This window comes from Poeciliopsis prolifica, unplaced genomic scaffold (assembly GCF_027474105.1).
Source record: "Poeciliopsis prolifica strain line A6 unplaced genomic scaffold, Auburn_PproV2 SCAFFOLD023, whole genome shotgun sequence".
Lineage (NCBI taxonomy): Eukaryota > Metazoa > Chordata > Actinopteri > Cyprinodontiformes > Poeciliidae > Poeciliopsis > Poeciliopsis prolifica.
This window is the reverse complement of record NW_026562398.1, coordinates 5,733,359-5,754,953: the sequence shown is the minus strand read 5'-3', so window position 1 is coordinate 5,754,953 and position 21,595 is coordinate 5,733,359. Positions and strand designations below refer to the sequence as shown.

The 21,595-nt window shown below is 36.1% G+C and overlaps 1 protein-coding gene across 3 annotated transcripts in view; it reads left to right on the top strand.

Moving 5' to 3' along the window:
• Window positions 1-21,595, top strand: part of mitfb (melanocyte inducing transcription factor b) — a 32,497-nt gene continuing 10,902 nt past the window's right edge. For 2 of the 3 annotated variants that reach the window (XM_055046178.1, XM_055046177.1), the window contains exons 1-2: window positions 1-219; window positions 12,133-12,373. In XM_055046178.1, coding sequence (XP_054902153.1) covers window positions 116-219; window positions 12,133-12,373 — 345 coding nt within the window. In that variant the 5' untranslated portion in view covers window positions 1-115. Of the gene's footprint in view, window positions 220-7,756; window positions 7,865-12,132; window positions 12,374-21,595 lie in introns of those variants that run through there. The other variant, XM_055046179.1, reaches the window with a different exon arrangement.

Here is a 21,595-nt window from a genome sequence, read left to right as displayed (position 1 = left end):
TCGTGTTGACGGCTGCTAAACTCCACGAACTACGGTGGTACACACATCGTCCGTCTTTTTCCTTGTATTAATTTATTAAGGTTTTAGCGCTTCTCAGAAGTTGACAGTCGCGGCGATGCAGTCTGAATCGGGAATAGTTCCAGACTTCGAGGCTGGGGAGGACCTCCAGGACGAGCCGAAAACATACTACGAGTTGAAGAGTCAGCCCCTGAAAAACAGGTCAGTTCTGCGCGCTTCTGTGCGAGTGTGGACAGTTATTTACAAGACTGCAGCGGCTTTTGGAGTTGAAGTGATAATTAGGCTGCTGACTTTTTCTGAGCGCTACCCCGAAGGCTGGTCATGATGTTGGTGAGGCTTCTGCAGGGATGAATCCAGAGCTATTCCCAACACTGACCTCTGCAGCTGGACTCAGTCCGTTTGGTTATCCTGCTGGCATGAAGTCAGTTATGCAAGACTTGGGTGTTGTCTTGTCAATATCAACTTCAAATATTAGTTCACAGAAGTGCAGACAGGTCCCGGTTTTTTTTTTGTTTGAGTGTGTGTGTGTGTGTGAGAGAGATGCTGTTCAGCCTTACTCATGGATGGTTGATACTCTTCAAACAAAATGGGGAGTGGTGTTTTATTATTGAGTCATTTGAAAAGAGAGTTGCATGTTGAGTGTTGCTTCTTCGCACCTTTATATCGCCATGTTAAATCTTTATGATGTTTAATGAGGGCAATACTTCCAGAACTTGTCATATAAATTATAAATGTCATAAAAAGTTAATACACGTCAAGAATTATATTCAAAAAGTGTGATGTATTTGAAGCATCCAGTTCTCCTGATTATAATTATGATTTACATCTAAGGAAAACTACAAAATCTGTTTATTTTTATTTATTTTTGTTTTAGAAAATGTCAGTATTAAAAAAAATATTACTGAACTGCATGTTGTGAACTGTGCAACATTTGGAGTATCTTCTGCAGGGCTGTATAAATGTGTCCTGAGTACTTTTATGTCTTAAGCAACTGACTCCATTTCAAGTCATGTTTTGCATATTTCCTTCAAGCTCTTGAATGATTTTATCCACTACATCACAGAACTGCAACTGTCCCTGATGCGTGTGCACCTTTTTCTACGACATGTTTTCCTTCCACTTAACTTTTCATTATTTTGCTTGCACACAGTGTGAAACAACCAACAATGATCTTTTGTGGCTTTCCCTACTGGTGGAGGTTGTCAGAGAACGTTTGCTGTCAAGTCTGCTGTTTTCCAAATGACTTATTATAGATTTACACCATAATCAGAATGTCTAACTGAAAAATAAATAAATAAAACATCTCCCTCTGTTTAAAATAAACCGATATACCTGACTTTCAGGTTTTAGTAGAAATCATTGGAATGAAAACTCCCAAGCTGTGCAAGAAATCCAATTTGTATCCAGGGATACAAACTTCAGAGTTATTTCTAATTAGTCCCGTTCATTTCAATACAATCAAGTTATCTAGATTGATTCAAAACAAACTCTAAGTCAATCATAATTGAAATAGATTACAGTGAGTTGATAATGACTAATACATTGGTAAAAAGTTGTCTTTCTGAAGCCTTGATAACATAACAGCTGAGTTATGTTTAATGGTACTTTTACTATTCCTGTTTCTTAAACATTTCTGCTTTTGATTTGTTTGGCAGTCTCTGATACTTATTTCCCCAGAAATTGCTTTTCAAATCTTATAAATATAATAAATTTGCCATTTAAACAACAACATAAAGCAGATATTATTCGACTTTTATCGGCTCATACCAACAGTTTTCATAGCTCGTAACAATTATAACAAATAAATGCTTTATGAATCATTTTAAATGCAATTACTCAGCCCACAGTTTTGGGAATCCCAGATGTAATAGGTGGAGTGATGTAACCTATTTGCGTAAAGCCAAGTTTTATTTTTAGAGCAGTTTTTCTGGCGCTCTAGGCTGTATGCTGACGGCATCTGCTGCTTTCTATGCAAGGCATGCAAAGATTGAAAAAAGTTATGGTTTTAAAACCAGCAAAACTAAAACATTATATTGTTCCTTCTTTTCAAACTTAAAAAAAAATTGCCAGAGAAAATGAGTTAGGAGAGTTTTATCAGTTACTCTGTTTGTAACTGAACTAAAATGTTTCACTTTGTGATAAATGTAAAAAAAAATCAATATCCTTATTGAATATGACTTTGTAATCACTGGGCTTTGTGTTTATTGTGGGTTGTATGCATGCAATGGAACATTAAGTGGAAGGAAAAAGGTACATAAACAACCAGGCTAACCAAAGCCTTAAGAGGTTTGTGACTCTGATAATATACTGTGTCATTTTAAAAACAGGAAGGATATTTGTCATGTCTATGTTTTAAGGAGAAAAACAAAAGGTTTGGAATATTTGTCAATGTATAACTGTGGAATTTGTTTTTCCAACCTTTTTTAGAGTTTCCCCTAGAAAACTTTAATCCAGTGGTAGAGATGCTAGGGCACTTTACCAATGACCCACCATGTTTTTGTGTTAAAAGATTTTAGAATAAAAAAAAATAAAAAATTAAATATGACTAGGTAATTATGCATAATTGGAAGACATTACTGATAACATTGAAACACCAACTATAAAGTCTTAAAGAAGGCAAATACAAAAAATACAATCAAAATATAAATGTTAAACAAGATATATTATACGAGCCACATTTAAAAGTGAAATAAATTAAAATTATTATGATGAGTAAGCATATTCTTATGCTTAACTAAATATTCTTGGGCTACAAAATTCAAGTATTGATTGTAATAACTTTTCTTTGTTTAGAAATGTCTACGGCTTGATTCAATATTTCGATTTCCTGGTTGTGATTGGTCAGTTTTTCTCAAAGCCAATGCAGTGTTTGCAAGGAATTCTCTGATTGGATGATAAAGACCTGTTCATAATTCAATGGTTGTGTGGCTCATTTAGCTGCAAGTGCAGACACACCGTCATACACTGTTGGGAAGGACTACCCAACAAGGCTTATCATAAAACACTGGGGAAAAGCCTGGCTATAATACTGAGAGAATCTGACCATTCCCCAGCATGGATTGATAGAAGTGTTGCATAAAGGGCTGCATTGAATTGCAATTATATTTACCTTACTTTGAATTTTACAAAAGTGCTTGCTGTCTTTTAAATAAAAACATACCATTCTACAGAACACAGTATTTTCCCAGTTCAGAGTATTAATGTAAGATGTCTCTGCTGACTCAGGGCTGATGTGTGGTTGGATTTCACCTCTCACCTTTTTTTCCTCCCTTGTTCACTGTGAAAATGATTCCTGATAGCCGTCTGTTTGTGTCTAACATTTAAGTGGTAATAATGTAATGCATTCCATGGTTATTTATCCCCAGGGGTTCCATAATTACCAGAATGTTTGTTTAATACTTTTGAAAATGGCATCTAAATGGAAGCAAATCGATACAACCCCGATAAGCCTCTGTGACGAATGAAGCAAAAGTCAGAAGATCACCACAGTATGAATTAACTCACTGTTCCTTTTTTTTTCTTAAGCAACACTGTCAAAGAATAGATGAAATAAAAAAAACAAAAAAAACTGACATGTTCACTTGACAGTGATTTGTTGAATCCTCATGCTGAACAAGCTGTGAAACATTTTGACCTCAGTTAGGAAATGTTTGCTAAAGTTAGATAAGAAGGGACCTATTGCTAAGGCATGGTCTGAAAATGTGGTTCTTCTCTCGGTGATTTTAATACATAATGAAACGCTTATGAGATGTACTGTGACGAATGCATTCATTTGTCTCGTGTCTTATGTGAACACAAGTTGTAAACCTGGGCTCATTTATTTTCAGTGAATCACAATCAGACTGAATAGATTTTTGTTTTTACTTCCCTTGCTGCAGATTTGCACTTCGGCTTCTTGTTTTTAACTATAAGAGTGGAAAACACCATCTCGGACAGTCCCAACCCTTAACCCAGTTCAGCATTTTTTAAACTAATTCCTTCAATTTCTTCATTAGTGAAATGTCATTACACTGTTCCACACACGTGGCTGAGTCTGAGCTGTGTTGCTGCAGGCAGGGTTGTCGCATTGGCAAATCCCAGTCGAATTATCTGGACGGCATTGTTTCAGAAATACGTGAAGCTGCCTGAAGCATTGTTTCAAATGAAGGTGTCCCACTTCCTCTTCCCATCACATGAATATGACCCAGCACAATAATAGTCATGATGACAGTGATGTGTTATTGCGCACTCTGGATATTATTAGACTCATCAATGTCTTCTAACAGCTGGCTCAGCCGTTTCTTAAATTAGCAATCTTGAGAGCGACAAAATGTCCTCTCAAATTTCACAGATTTCTTTGTTTTCCTGCTATCTTCAGATCAGTTTGACAGAGTGTGCATGCTGCCATACACCATGTGTGAGACTTTTTGTGCCTATATATAGATGTGATGAAGGCATTATGCTAGTCGTCTATGCAGTGTAAATAAACTCTGCATGTTTAGCACTTGGGAAGTGTTACATCTACATGGAGTTTTTTTTCACACAGAATCTTACTGAAAATAAAAGTTTAAAAGCTTCACCTCTTCTTTATGCTACATTATTTAACATGGGACACAGTATCACTATGCATTCAGACCATCTATGGGCTTGAAAGACTTGCTCAGAAGGGTATTTGCTGAACATACTGGAAACCTAGGCCACTGTTTTTTTTTTTTTTGTTTTTTTTTTTTTGTCGTCGACATTTTTGGTTCCTTGTAAAAGCATAACCTTCTGTATTTTATTGGGCATTTCTGAAATAGACCAACAAAACTTTGTCCACAATTGTAAAATACAAGGAGATTTGTTTGTGGTTTTCAAAGACTTTTACAAATTAAACATGAAGACCACAGTGTGCATTCATTGTCAACCAAATATAGATTTATGCTCAGGTCCATCTTGCAAAAGAGATCTAGAACTCAATAGGGTTTTGCCTGGTTAAATAACGGAAAGAAAATAAAATACACCAACAACCATGTGCCTTCAAAAACACCTGATTTGTAAATAGAGTCCATGTGTGTATTTGATTCTCGATCTAAATCTAACTGTTCTATGATGAATTAAAATCTGGTCTAGGCTTAAAACAATATCCCAAGCTTTAAACATGTCATGGATGAATATTTAATCCATTATCTGAAGTAAATAAAATTTTTGAGCGCGGCCACATGACCTTTGTGAATAATAACTCTTTGAGTTAATTCTCGATTTTACAAGGGGGGGGAAATTTTACACATAGGTCATGCTTTTTTTTTATTACTATAATTACTTAAAAAGTATTTTGTTTTTGCTATGGATGTTTTTGACATTGAAATAATTAGTTTGATCTGAAACATTAAAGCATGACAAAAGTTCTGACAAACAAATTGTAAGCAGGGAATTGATTTTTCATACAGTAAAGCAATAGCCACAAAGTTTGTTTATGGTTTCATCGAACATAATAAGCTTTAAAATAGGCGAGAGTTTGTCATCACAGAACATGTTGCAAGATGCTTGAATTTTATGAGTACCTGTGTTGGTATACGATAGGAACAGAAGGTGGAGTCACTGGCTGAAAGATGATGTTGGGAGCAGCTTGTTCCCTTGAGGAGAGTGGTGATAAGAGGGCAGACAAGTTTTACTACTGATCTGACCCAAGAACCTAAATGACAGAGACAGGTGGTGCAACTGGAATAAAAACTGTCTGAACTCCATGTCCTTGTTTACATTCAGAGTTTCAATAATCCTGAACTCTGTCTTCCTCTGATGGAGACCACAGGGAACTGCAACACTGACAAAAAGCTACTTCCTTAGAAAGCTGAACAAATTTGCAGCACAAAATGTGTCTCTGCACCTTCAAAAAATGCTGCAGCATGGTAATGTTATTAGAGCTATAATTAAAGATGATTTCTACCATTTACGTGTCTCGCAGGTTCTCTTTCAATTACATATTTGTTCCCTGCACTGTCAGCATTAAGTAAAAAAACAAAAAAAACAAAAAGAAAGTTGAACAAGAAATTTGTTTATTGAGAAATTAACTCCATCAATATTTGCCATTTCTTTCTAGCATAATAATTTTAATGCCTACAAGCTGTTATTTCCGCTTGGAAACTGCAGCAAGGCAAAAATCCATTGGACAGTTGCTTACTTTGACTAAGATCCTGATAAACTCATTTCAGTGCTCAAAGTATTACTTTAAGAGTAAAATTTTTTGGTCATTGTCATGTGTTCTTATAATATTTTCACTTTCAACCTTCTGTCTTGTCTAGTCCAAAGCTGTTTTGGACTAGATTTCTTGTAAACCTCTTTTTTTATGTTTTACATTTTTGTATGCTAATTATTTGATGTATTTTTTTATATTCTGTAACTGCTAGTGGTTGTTGATGGATTGTTTTCGTAAAACAAAATATACAGTTAATGGTCGTACTTCTATGAAGAGTCTGAAAAACTGCAATGTTGTGTTTGTGGAAGGAGGTTGCCTCAGTCTCAGAGGAGACACAGGAACCTGGTTGTCACAAGCATACAGTTTGCAGGACTTTAAGAAGTGTGATTTCTTGACAGCTTTCTAATTTGAGATCTCACCAGTTTGTTCTTTCACACTGTTTTCAACATGCATTCTTTTTATAGCAAAGTATTTTTATGGTGGTTTATAATCTCACTGCACATAATATTGCCGCTTCATAGACAGAAAGTAGAAATGAATGAAATGCACCCTGTAAGCAGCCCTGCCTCATGTAGGAGAAAAATAAAATACTTCATTCTGGAGATATTTGGGCTGATTATAGTAAGTTTATTGTGGAGGAGTGTCAGTTAACTTGAAGAGTGTAAAAACTTAATTTTCAACATAAGAAATACCTTGATACCTACAGTCAGAAATAATAATGTTTTATGTAAATTATCTAAAATAAAAGAGCTACTCAATATATTGGCAATCACAAAAGATGGCTTGAATACAATGTGTGGTAGATAATTGCATTCTCCCTAAACAGGGAAGTAATACATTAAGATGCAATACATTTGATGGACTTTCCAATGCGGGTGGTGCACTATAAGCCTGGCGGGCCACCAAGCTTTACTTGATACTCCTTGATCAAAATTTTAAAAAAATTTTAACACAAAAATACTGCGGCAACTGGTGGACTTCCCTATCAACCCTACCACCAAGCTTAGCTAGTTTCCTGAGGGAAACCCTGAACAGTATTTAATATTTATGTAATCCTGCAGTGCTACTCGAAAGAAATACTTATTTTATCTGTACCAAAAAGGTGTATTGATTTTTATGGACGATGACTACCATGAAATAGTCTAATGTTGATAAGCTAAGCTGAAGTTGGCTCTTTAGATGACCATTTCACAAGCTTTCTGAACAAAGTTTACAAAGTGCACAATCATACATGTTTTTGAAATAACTATAAACAGAAATGTTATGACACTTGTGCCGCAACACAAGTCAAAGCTTTTCGTTGCTCGTGATCTTAAAGATGTAGGTGTACGACTTTAATGTAGGACGCCCCGCTCAACATGTGTCAACACATGTCTCTGAGTGAAACAGTATCTGTGGGGCTTTGTACAGCGTGCTGGTGGACAGCATGTTTCCAGTAGGCTCTGGCCCTTTCCTTCACTCTGTTCTGCTGTGTCTCTGGACGGGGCCGGTCCTCTGCCTCTGACTCTGTGAGGCGATTGGCGATTCCAGGCCGGGTCCTGGAGCCTCCCCCTGTGACACACTTTCAGTGCGGCCCCACCAGCATGACTTTCACTGCTCTCCAAGGGCGGGTGGTGCACCTTCAGGGGAAAAACAAACAAATATGGAGGCTGCTGGAGTGCAAGTGTACAGACCTTGCTCATTTGACTTTCTGTGAGTACAGATCCTCAGCATCTCTGATATTGTTTTCTTGCTTTAATTTACAACCTTATTGCTATATATCCCTATTGAATACAAAAAAATTATTTAGTAGGAAATGAGAAGCACTAGAATAGTTCCCCCATTATTATTATGTTTAAATATGCATTTAATAAGTTCTTCTTATAACACATTAAAATTACCGTTTGTGATTTTCATGTTTTGTTCGCTTGACAATAAGTGTTGGGTGAATACAGACTATCACTGGAAGTACTGCACTTTGTCTACTTTCTCACTGCAAAGGAACTCAATATTTTATATATTATTTCTTTACGTCTCTCCTCTTGCCTCTGACTCTGTTTCCTGAGGGAAACAGCTCTGACTATTCGACTACGGGTAGATATGATGGAGCAGAATAATGAGCATGCTCATACCAATCATGTGTTGTGGTGGGCTGGGCCCTGTAAGACTGTACAACCATTGTGTTTTTTTTAGGCCCCTTTTGTGAGATGCACACAAGCATGAGAGGAGGTGTGTGTACACACAAGAATGAAAAGGTTAAAAAGAAAGGCACAAAAAAGCTTTTTATATGTTTCAGTGGTTCCGCTGGCAAAAAGCCACCAAACAGAGAGAGAAACACAGAGTTGAATAGAGGTTATGCTTTGCTGTGTTTAGCTGTATCAGGTCATTCATACAGCGTAATACAACCATTTCATGAATTTAAAGTTTCTAAATTTTGGGATTATTTTTTGTAAAATAATATTGCTTCATGTTGTAAACTTTGTAACACTTAATTTAGATTACAAAGGAAAATGTGGACATTTCCCAGCAGCATAGCAATGTCAGTAACATGGAGTATGATGCTTTATTTGAGAAGAAAGGTTGAGGTTGTGCTTCCGATTCTGAAAACGGTGTTTTGTCCTCCAAAGAGGTGCATTAGACATTTGATTATTGTAAAATTACTAGTTCTGCACACATCTCCATGATCATAGTTGGTTCCTTACCAGTGTCATATAATCCTGAATCTTGTTTTTGATCGTCCTACATAAAAAAGTACTGGTGCACCTTTTGGTTTTCATTTTTGTGAAGAATTTGTGGAGTGCAGTGAAGAATCAGCAGCATCTTGCTTGTATTGTTACATCAGTTTTTATGTCAATTTGTCCTTTAGATTTTTTTAATGAACAAAACAATGAGGTGTTTATGTAATGTATGTTTTATGTTTTTTGGTGCACAGAAAGTCAACACACCTATAAAAACGTATTGATTTTATGTTTAAAATCACAGAACATTTAGAACATAAATGATATATTTTTGCATACACCAGTGCTTCAGGTAATTATGTTAAAAAGTTCAGGCAGTTTTGCTAGTAGTTCCATGTGCTCACCGGAAAAGAGGAAGCAAAGGAAACAAAAGAATTGGGGTATTTAGGAATTTTAACATTCAAAGAGAGAAGCAGATTAAAGACTTAAAGAGAACACAAAGCCTTCGTTTGCAGCAGCAGAAATGAAAAGTTTTAACCATAGATCCAGAAAGTTTGTTTGAAATGTCTAGGATGAAAGGAAACAAAGTCACCCAGGCTGATGCCATGTACCAGAATCAGTACAAAGGAACTTTGGAGAAAAAAGAAATAGCTGTCAAATTGAACGACTCAAACTTCTGCAGCGTTTTAAGACCGAGCTGAAATTCATTCTTTGCAATTTAAGATCCTGCTCTTTGAGATGAAATTTATTGGTCTTAATTGTTTCTCTCAGATAACCGGTGGACAGGTCAGTCTGTGAGGTATCAGACCGTGAGACTATATGTGATGCTGGGAGAGAATTATAGCATGTTGACGGCTCAACACCCAGTGAATATGCTGCAGACCGAGGCAGTGTTTGACCGCACTGGCTAATTAGTGCGATTATTGCACAGCTGGATTGGCCAGACTTTTTACGGTGTTGTATCAAAAGGATCACTCACTCGATGAAGGCTTCGTCCCGACAACTTCTGCTTCAGCAGAGTCTCTCTATTTTAGGACCGCTGGACTTTGCTTTGTCTGGGGGAGTAGCTGTCTAAATTTAAGAGGGTGGGAAAACTGAAGCAGTCTGTGCTTTGGAGTTCCTCTTTGGGTGATGTTAAAATCTGAAAAATCTACCTTGGACAAGAGTAGTTCATTGTTCTCAATAACAACTCATGCTTTCTGAAACCAGATCTGTAAGGATGTTTTAAAGGGAGTATTTAAAGAAATAATTTGGTGTATGTGAAGTGAGATTTGTTAGAAAGTTTTATTTAGCTGTTTTTGACTTGTAGTAGATGACTATCCAGCCATCTTCATTTATAATAATCCCAGATTAGTCAGACCTACATCCTGAAACAACCAACTTCACTGACTGGGCCAAAAACACAACCATCTTAAAACAAATGCAATGTTGAATTCTAATTTATTACATTTTGCTGTTGCATATAAATGTTTTCACACTTGCCTCCTCTTCAATTTCCCAACAATAGTTGTGTCAATACATCTAGTTCACAAGAGGAGATTTTACTAAACTACAGATGCTATTTTTTATTTTGCAAATAGAGGAAAAGTATGATGCAGATTCCAACTAATCTGCAGTTGGTGTAGAATAATTGAGTCTACGTTTGACTAGTCTATAAATTGCTTTTTTGTATGTTTCTAAGATGGATTTAAAGGCTAAAAAGCATTGATCGGTATCCTTATTCTAATTTTCACAAATTAAACACATTTTTCATCCATTTTCAACCGTGTTTAAAGACTCCCTGTTCTAGGTAAAATTATTAGGTTCATGTTTGATCTTTTTAAACAGATTTGTTGACTGCAGGCCATATTTCTTAGAAACTCTTAAAAAGCCCTTTGTCATCTGTTCTGAACAAATATACACAAAATGCCAGAGGATATGCTGCTTATAAAAGTAATTCTTTTTATTTTTTGCTTCTGATTTTAGATCATTAAAACTTTTTATGTAGATCAGTGCTTATTATTGGTACATTGGCTCCAGCCAGACTACCATAACACATAACTGAGCAGTGTTGGTTAATTTACAGGTACATACTGGAAAAAATATATAAAAAATATTCCAATTGAAATTTAAATATCTATATTTTCAATATTATCAAACTGCTCAACCTTTAAAGGACAAAATATTGCCATATATTAAATAATTGGATTTAAGACCTGGAAGATTAGGAAGAGCATTTTGAACAGCCATGGTGAAGAGATGCTTACATTATTTCCACAAATTATTTGGTTACTAATGATGTAAGTTTTCATCCAAGTACACCTGTTCTCCATTGAAGCGTGCAAAAGGTTTTGCTAACGGACAAGAAGAAAACATGTAAATCTTGTACAATCAGCACTACTTCTTACTTATATTACCACAGTCATGTTGACATTCAGTGTCTTCTTAATTTTTTACGAAGAGGAGGAGATATGTCAAGAAATATAGGCAGATAATACTGTACAATATCAGAAAATTTTATTATGTTGATAATATTGGTAAATATAACAATGCCATGAGACTCTGTCCAACTGACTAATTATTACATTAGTCAATTAGCTATTGTTAGCTAAAATATTGGCTAACAATAATTGTCCTCTAAGCAGTCCTTTGCTATGTGAATATTGCATCCACTGAAATTGCATATGGTTGTGGTATATCGTGCAACCCTATAGACAACAACACCACAAACCGGTTCAGAAGCTAGAGGAAGTTTTTAAGAGTCCAACCTGCCCTAGGAACAGGCTGACAAGGGTCTCAGGTTTTGACTCTGCCACTCCACAGCTGGTGTCCTGACACTCAATGTGATATTAAATGCCAGAACAACGCCATTAGCCTACAATATCCAGACCCTTCGTCATCTCATGACAAAATGTGTCCACTGCTTTGGCCCTGCAATCTGAAAGGTTTTTAATGACCCCAGTGATCTCTGCAATGGTCTCTTGAAGTATTTGAATAATTTCAGTGATTTCAGAAGTGACTGTTGTGTCTTTGTTTGACATATTTTTGACAGTAACCCTAAGAGAAGATTACTGGTTCTCAGATAAACTAGTTATTGATTTATTGGTTACTGGTTTCAACTCTGTAAGTAAGATTTTTTTTTATCCCTGGTCCTTCACTTGTTCTTTCTGCTTGACCTCTTCTTCACATGTTCTCAGTTTGCCCTTTCTCTAATACCACTTTCCATCTTTTTGCCGCTCCTCATCTCACCTTTGTAATCAGGCTCTCGTTTCCCTCTCTGATTGCCCATCTGACATCTTTCCTTCTCCCAATCTCCCTTTGCAGCAGCCCGTCGAACCAGCACGGCGCCTCCAAGCCCCCGTTGAGCTCCTCGGCCATGACATCACGCATCCTGCTGCGGCAACAGCTAATGCGGGAGCAGCTCCAGGAGCAGGAGCGGCGAGAGCAGCAGAGACAACAGTCCTCCCACTACCCACAAACCACAGCGACCCAGACCCCCGCTATCAATGTCAGTGTCCCTGTCAGTGTACCAGCTGGAGCACAGGTGCCAATGGAGGTGCTTAAGGTAAGCAGCCATGGCTGCAGGGGAGGAGATGGAGTGTGGCGGCATGTTTAATTAGCAGGCTTGGTTCTGTATAAAGTTTCCACCTCTGGAAGTTGTATGCGTCACTGCCCCAGTCTGAAGGGTCCAGCTGTATTAATAGATGTTGGTGACTCGAGCGTAGACAGTCAGACAGTTGTGGTTTTACTACAACCGACTGAAAAAATGAAAAACGAAGAAGAAAAAAAAAGAATGAGTAGGAGTGAGTGAAGTGTGTTAAAATGCGTATATGGGGATTATCTTTCCTGAGAGAATTCCTCTTTAATGCACGCTGTGCTTCCTGCCATTTGGATTTAGCCATCTTTAATCCTATTTGCTCAGCTACGTTCACATCTTTTCGTAGCTTTGATTCCCTGGCAGTCTAAAGGGACAGAAGCTTGTTCAGGTTTTCTGAGTAGAGAGGGTTGGTTTTTGCTCAAACATTTTAACCAAGACTTTCGGTAAGTTTTATTCTTTATCTAATTTTCTCAGATGGGTCTTTTTTTTCAAACATACTTCAAAAATGTGTTGCGTAAGTGTAAGCACAATCAAAGATCTTAGTGTAGTTTATACTTTTTGCTCCTTTATACATTTTACTCCTCTACCTTCCCCTGCTATTCTGTGTTTTATTTCATTCTTGATATGAAAAACCTGTGTGTGACGGTGTTTTGCAATGTTTTGGACACAAACTTAAGCTCTAAATTGTTTTCAGTAAGTGTGCTGCTTTGGAAAATACTTTTTTCCACGTCTTTCTGAAAGCACAAGGTTTTACATTAGCTACTTTCAGTTTACATTTTCTTTTTGTTTTAGGTGTTTCATCTATTTCAGAAAACCATTAAGCTTTGAATATATATTCAAAAAGCCTTATGGTAAATGCTTGCTGTAGCATAACCTCACATGAAATTTTTATCTTCAACTTTTTGAAAAATACTTTAGAGGCTCGTTTTTACCTTCATTGGCAGACTTTCCAAATATTTTTAAAGAAATTTTTGTTTTTCATGTGTTCAAACCAAAAGTTGGGATAATTCCAATTTTGCAACTTGAACCGAGGTGAATAAAGTACATACATACTTTTTAAAGTGGCTTCAAATGATTTTAACTGCAATACAATAATTTCACAAAAAAATAAGCTTCAGCTCTCTCACAATAAGCCTTAACCATCCTCCTCACTGTGCATGTTATTGCCTTAACTGTAGAGATGGTAAAGTTAAGGTGAGTCATTTTCTTCTTGTAGCTGTTTTCTGTTTTCTTGTTTTCCTATTTTGAAAAGTTGCTAATCAATCTGTCACAGATTTATTTATTGGGAATGTTAGCTGTGACACCAATTGAGTCACCCATGAGTCTGCACAACACTTACTTTTCTTTGACTGATTTTCTTTTTAAATACATGTACTAAGTAAATGGCTGAATTAATGAAATTTTTTTAGTTAAAACCATGTTGCAATAAGGTCTCCACTTCCAATTTTTGTTGACAGTCTTTACTTAACTACTTTGTGTGGTCTAAAATGTCCTTCAAAGCATAAAAACAAAATGTTTGTTGCTGAGAAATGCAGCAACAACTGAATAAAAATTGTGGTTTTGTGCTAAATTACATTTTCAGCACCTTAGGTGTACATGACCTGGGTCATCACAGGACACAAATTCGGTCCATTGAAATTATTACCTTCTTCACGTAGCATAAACATGACCTATTCACCATAATCTGAAGCTCTTTGAGAGATTTAGGACGCCCCCACCCTGAACCCTCACCTTGTGTACAATACTTAAAATTTGAGTAATTTCTCTGTGTTTGCCAGAGCTTACAGACATTTTTCTTTGACTGTGGTCTTCAAAATGAAAAGGCCGTTCAAGCTTGGTGCTGTTGAGCTGGGTTAACCTGCTCCTGTCTGTAGGTAGATTAGTGGAGTCCACACAGAGCTCAGGGGTACCAGGCAGAGCTGCTGAACCTCAGAAAGTGCAAACATTAAGCTCAGATGAGTTTATCTAAAGACTGATTGGACCCTTAATTAACCAACTGACCTCTGACCTCTTGGGGGAATAAGTATGGGATCAGTTTAGGGATCAAGACAAAGGCGAGCACAGCCTTACCACACACTGAACGCTAATTCAGTGAAGAATGCTTGTAATTAGCGTCCACTGCCTTAATTCCTCAGCATATTCAAGAGAAAAAAAATCATACTGCTTTGAAATTTATGTAGGCTAACTTCCTAAAAGGGTTAAAAGTTAAATGTTTATTTTAAAGGGATTTATACCACCGTGAAAAGAACAATGTACTCTGCTTCTCCACTAGATGCTTTTGGATCACACAATTATCGATTCATAACAAGCATAGTTCATCAATAGTGACACACTGATCAGAATATTTTGTGGTCGACTTCCAGTCTTGAGTTTTTGTAAAACTAGTGTTTCTAATTTTGGCTAATAAATATAAAGATTTTGAATTGTTTTAGCATATATTAGCAATTAGCATGATTAGTGTGGTTATTTTGACCCAAAAGTTTTGGAGATCATAAAGAAGTTTTTCATTAAATTTGGAATGGGTGTTCTTTTAGTCAGCAGTGTTTTTTTTTCCCACTTTGTAACTCTCCCGTTTGACTGTTTGATGCTCTGCTGGAGTAATTTTGGTAGACTGGCCATTAGTCTATGGTTTCGTCCACGTTTTCTCCATTTCTGGATATCTTACTGCTTCCCCAAAGACTTTAAACTATATTTGCTACCTGAAACTGTCGCTGTGTTTATGACTAATATTCTAAATTATACATTCTTTAATGAGCTTAGAAAAAATGCATGCTATCTGGGCATACAACAAGAAGGCATAAACTTTTCAGAAAGGCCCTCAAAGAGCAAAAAAAAAATTATCAGTATTTGATATCTGTAATTTTTTTGTTCCATATATTATTTAAAAGGGGGATTCCAGTGGCTGTAAATGCCAAATTATGCCATATTGAACAAGATGAAAAATAATTACATATTTTCTCATGATGTTTTCTTGTGGATTTACAAATTAGATGTATAATATTGTTATCCAGCTTACTCCAATTAATCGTAAAACCTCACGGACTACTGAAAAGTTCAATAATTTTAAGAATTTTGGACATGCTTAAGAGCGTCAATAAAACATTGCATACATACTTAATTTGAATTCATGATTGGCAATTGTTATGCCAGTAATTTTGTTATCTGGTTGGACGATACATGTTAAATGTTCAACGCCAAAATAAACAATATTGGAAAGTACAGCGAGAATGCTGAAAAGGTAATATTACTTTATTCCATTGCTTGGATTTTGATATTTGTTTTTTGTCCATTGTAAACAATTGGAACTAAGATCAAAATACAGAACAGACGTGTACCATCTACATGGTGAAACATCCAGTAACACTATCACCACTGTGGGGAAAAAGCTTGTCTTGTGCATTATTTGAAAAAAAAAAAAAAAATTAAAACATACAGCCCCCATTTATTCCAAGTAATTTTATGGTAGCTTTCTCACCATGAGATCAACTAAGTATAATCCTGAGCATTATCATCTAGTATGAGCTGTGCTAACTTTAAGAGTATTTATCATCCAAAGGCACAGTTTCAGTTAGCCTGGAGTGTTAATTTGCAATGCTTGTACATATTAAGCTCTCAGTATGTCAGAATGAGAGGGCGACATGACACTGAAATGTTGCCGTTCACATTAACTTCACAGTTGTCTGCAAATTCTGCAAAGCACTTTAGCAGACTATCTGTGAGACAAAGCAGCCCATTCTTTCAGGATGCAAGGCAAATGGTGACTCTCTTGCTAATGTATCCTGGTCAGACCATCATGGAATGCCTTGGGTATCCAAGTAAAAAAACATACAAATCATTGTTTGTCATTCTGAGTTCACCATGCACCCATTTTTATTCAATACAGCGGGACACGTTGTTCTTGCTTTTGCGGAGTTTCTGACTTTTTAGGGGTTAGGTTGCCATTGCCCTCTGGCCCGCTGATGTCTAAAGACGAGTGAGGAGATAAATAGTTGCCTTGTTTGCAGTTTCAGATGCTGCAAGTAAAAATTTGTTGTTACGGTTTGAAATCGTGTACTCTGAGGCGGGTACTCTGAGTGAATTTGAGCAGAGAAATGTCTAACTCAGTTCTCCCTGGCTGGACGCACTAACCAGCTGCACTCCCTACAGACACAAAACTGATGGCTTTATGTACAACTAAGACAGTGACCTTGGAGAAGTTAATTCTGTTCTTAAGAGTTTATAAACACACTATGAAAATAATCTCTTTTCATGTTGAAAACAGAAAATTTGCTACACCCAACTTTACGTTGTTGCAACAAAAGCAGCATTGAGAAGAGGAAGACTTTAAAGCCTGTGGTCTGTGGCCCGGAGGCTTCAGTGAAGTCCCTTGAAGCTCCGAGGTCATCTTATTATGTGTGATAATTTAGGAACTCCCTGAGGACAAAATAAGCTCAAAAGCCTCAATTGTTTATTTTAAAGGAACTAAATCAGGTGGATAAGAAATATAGCAAAAAATAAGTAAAAGTATTGATCTGCATATTTATTTGTTTTTAATTATTGTATAATTTTAAAGAAGATAATAATTTTTACATGCAGTGTTGTATCTGTAAACAGATAAAACACTATAGTCCCTTGCCAAAATATTTATTATTTTGCAACTTAGCAAAATTTTACTGTATTTTATTTTGATTTTAAATTCAGTGGTGTGTGAAAGTGAAGTTGAATTAAAAATCTGAAAAGATGTGGCGTTCTTTAGTTTTTATCCCACCAGGGTCAGTACTTTATAGTGACCATTTTCATCATTCTTCTTTGAAAATGAGCGGCATCAGATCGCCTTTTACAAAATATTACAATATTTTGAACTAAACCATCGCATTGTTGGTCAAAGTGTACATTCAGGGTTGTTGTCCAGCTGGAAGCTGAACCTTCACCTCTTGCTCAAATCATTTGCAGTCTTACAGAGCTAAGCTTCTCCACATAATTACCTGATTTCTGTGTTCCTTTGTCTTTGTGATGGTTTTTGTTCAGTAATGTTTCTGACAACCATCAGAGGCCTTAACTGAACACTTGCACTCATCCAGACTAATTACAAGTAGATTATTTACATATTAGGGAACTTCTGAATGCAGATTGGTAGCCCTAGATTTTATTTAGGGATAAAAGTAAGACATTGATTACTTATGTGTTTTTCTTTATCATTTTCTGTCTCATTTTTCTTGCACCTTACAAGGCAATGCACTACTTTTGGCCATCCCAGATTGTTGTTTTTACTTGTTAATGTTTGAAAAAGTTGAACACATTTAACTCTCATCTAAAAAAGGGTTCATATTGTTGTGCTTATTTGCAACATTGGGCCAGCAGTATTTTGTGTCTGTTGAATTTAATGCTCTTAATGCCTCCTTTGTTTCTTCTTTTGCAACAAGAAAATCTAGGATTTGGATTTAGTGAGTACGTAAGAATAAAATGGAGTTGAAGATGTAATGAGTTGCATGTCTTGCACTTATTTTTGTTTCTGGCAGAAAATGAAATGTTCCATAAATTATAGGTTTTGTCTTCCCAAGAATCACAGATAAAAACTATCAATTCATGACTGATGGCATACATTATTTGCAACACAGATTTATTGACTGAAAGATTTTTTTTGCATTTCACAAATTTATCAATAGGAACTTTGTGAGACATTCCCCTGGAAAAATGTAAAGATAAAAACATTTTAAGCTGATGAAGGGATGAAAACATGTTATGACATAATAACCGTAATTTTCTCTGTGCCAGCCACTATTAATGGCATATCCTGTAAATACAAATAAAATGATAAATTCATCTTTCAATGCAGTTGCATAATTACACTGATAAAAATGGAAAACAAAAGTCCAACTTTTAATTTTCACTCATTTATTCAATGAAGGAAACCAACATAATTTGTGGTACAATTATTGCTATCCCTAACAACCTCTTAAAAGTAAATGCAACTGAGGATTTTTTTTATCTGTGCTATTCATCTAACACTGTACTTTATAATTATTTGTGGGTTTAAACTGCTATAGATGTGGCATATAAGTGAGACATACTGTAATTTTTTTTCGTTATGGTTTTACTTGTGCAGTGCCAATGTCTGATAATGTTAGAGGATCTTGTATGTTGATTTCTAGTGACTTAGAAAAAGTAGGCTATGTAAATTTCTGCTTTTTCTCCCAGTTGTAGGACCTTTTTAACCTGCTTTTAAACTTATTTTTGAAAAAGTCAAAAAATCTCATCATAAAAATGGAAAAACACTGAAACGACAATAACAGTGGAAAAAAAATCAATGTATTTGATTTTTAAATAAACTCTTGAGGACTTAATAAAAAGAAATCATCCAATAACAGAGAAAAGAATAATCTTGGCAGTGTAGCAATACACTAATGTAAAGTGACATAATGAGAGCTAACAGAAGACTTCTTGTTCAATCCAATCGGTAATAAATCATATTATTTGTTCCAGAGGGACACTGCTGTGTCTTATACGTCTTTAACAAACAGTAACCGTGCCCCCCCATAGTGGTGTCAGCCCAGTGGTCTTGTGGTGAGAATACCTGCAGGATATACTGTATGTTAACGTAGCTCACATGAGTGTCTCCTACAGAACAATGATGCTGTATCTGCATGCACAAGCACCTCTGAATGAGCTTGTGTTCCAAGGTTCTTAGTAATTTCTAAATAACGTGACCAACATTTCTCTGATAGCCTTTTCTGACTGAGTAGTCGAGTTGCTTAGTTAACACTTCACAGTTAACGTTTGCTTAACTCTGCTCATTTGTTTTGCCTTTGATTTTACATTTACACGGTTTATCAGGCATAGTGATGCCCAGTTTGTGGTTTTGCCACCTTTAAGGGAAGCTTTTACTAAAACTTGCAATGAATATTTTACATTACAAAGAGGAGTTTTTTGAAGATTTGCTTTAATTGAGCTACATTTTGAGCATGAATGGTTTGTCGGGCAAGAACAATTGCATTTAAGTTCAGTCTTTCCCTTGGCCTCTCCAAAAAATTACATGTTTTTAGCCAGTCATAGGTACAATTTTGCTGGGCTACTCTGGGTCATTGACCTGCTGCATAACTCCAGTGTGTTTGGGTTTAAGGTCACTCACTGAGGCCCAGATATTATCCTGCAGGAATTTCTGTCTGAGAGCAGAATTCTTGGTTCCATCAATTGCTTCAAATGCCTGACGCTGAACAGCAGCTCATACCGTCATACTATCACTGCCATGTTTGACTGTTGATGTGATGTTCTGTCTTTGAAAATCTTAGTTAATTTGACATCAAAATGTTCAGTTTTTATCTCCGCCGTTCACAGAATATTTTCCCAGTAGTGTTTAGGATTATAAAGATAAAGCAATTAGATAAGCTAGCTCTGTCCCAGGATGTCTAGGACAGAGATCTGTATCAGGAAGAGAGATACAGAAGCACTCTGGCTACGATTACTTCACTGCTGGACAATGTCTTCCCCCCATATATAAAGCTGTTGCTAAACTGAAAAACTTCTTTGACATACTTATGCATCTTGGGTGCACAATGAAGCATTATTGTAGTTTCTCCCTCCTCGCAGTTGTTAAGATTAAAACCAGTAATACCATGACTCCCAACAAACTTAAGTATTTACATTCCTGCTGTTATTTACACATCCCATCTGATCTTCATACATATTTATTTCTTATAAATCCTGTTGCTGCTTTCCAATAATACAAACACATTGTACATATTTTTAAAATACAATTTTTTGGTTCTGAAAATACAATTTTTAATAGCTGTACAGAAACACTCATCCTATGTTTTACCAGTTTACTATCTAAGGAGAAACACATTTTCACTGCTGTACCTGTCATAGTTTGCTTCAGTTCATATAATGTTTGAGTACTGACTGTTTATCCTGGGCCTGTGATGTTTAATGTGTTAAAAATAACTGCAAAGAAATCTGTTTAGAGACAGGTTCTTGTTCATTTCAGTAAACTCGTCTAGAGAAGCGAACTGCAGACTAAAGACAATGAAGAAGACTTTATTCTTTGTGCTGCGCTAAACTGGGAACACATATCACATCAAGCATCCACATGGGTTAAAAAGTGGATGGGGTACAGACACAGCCCCAGGCAAGGTTCAGTTAAAGAAGAGGCTTTCTCAAACAAAGACTCTGACTGTTGGCAGCGTATCCTGACATCAAGTGACATGCCATAAAGAAATAAATACAGTTTTTACATAAAACAACACAAATTTGAAAAGGATCATTGTGCTCACTGAGATTCCCAGACATGCATATCTAATTAGTTTTCTTGCCTTTGAAAAGCTGAGCTGGATGTGTGTCTTCTCACTCGAGCAGGCACAGCAGAGGCGGCAGCTGCTGCAGTGCATCTTGGCTGAAAAAAAATTACACTTGTATTTTTAATTTTTGCTGAAATTTAACGGTTCAAAGGAGAAAATATGCTTGAGATGCTTGGATACCAACCCTATGAGGTATGTCTTTTATATATAAAAAAAATACTGATTAGGATATTTAATCATAATTTGGTCCAGTTCACTGTCTTGACTCCAGTTATAATATCTTTAACAGTTGATTTAGTTGATTTTTGTAAACCACACGTGTTGAGAGATTTTTTGGCGAATATTCAAGCCAAACGGAGGAAATTTAAAATGTAGACCTCCAAATGTGAGATGGATTACAGCGGCTCCGCTCCATTTAAAATGCTTTACAGTCTGACAAACACTGTCTCTGAAGTTGTTTGTTTGTGTATGTGTTTGTGTATTTGTGTGGGTGTTGTGTGGGTCTGCCTGCAGATATATATTTCTGGCTCATTAATGCTGGCAGATTAATGAGCCTTAGATATCAAATTGAACTGCAAATTGTGTGCAGAACTGGATGGCAACACTTGACACCATCTTAAATTAAGTTGTAAAGCATGTTGAAGCATTTCTTCATTATATTGGTCTTATTTTGAAAAGTAATTTAATTTGATAAAATAAAACTGTAGCAAATAGGGAGGCAAAGATACATCCAGAAGAAAAACAGAAAAAAAATGTCTTCACCGTTGGAGTAAAGTGTATACAAATCATGAACTTTGGTTTAAATAAAGTGGAACACTGTATTCGACTAAAGGTTTGATTTATAGTTTGGATGGTTGGTTCTGAAGGCAAAAAACATTTAAAATACTTATTTTCTTGTGTTTTCACAAATAGAATA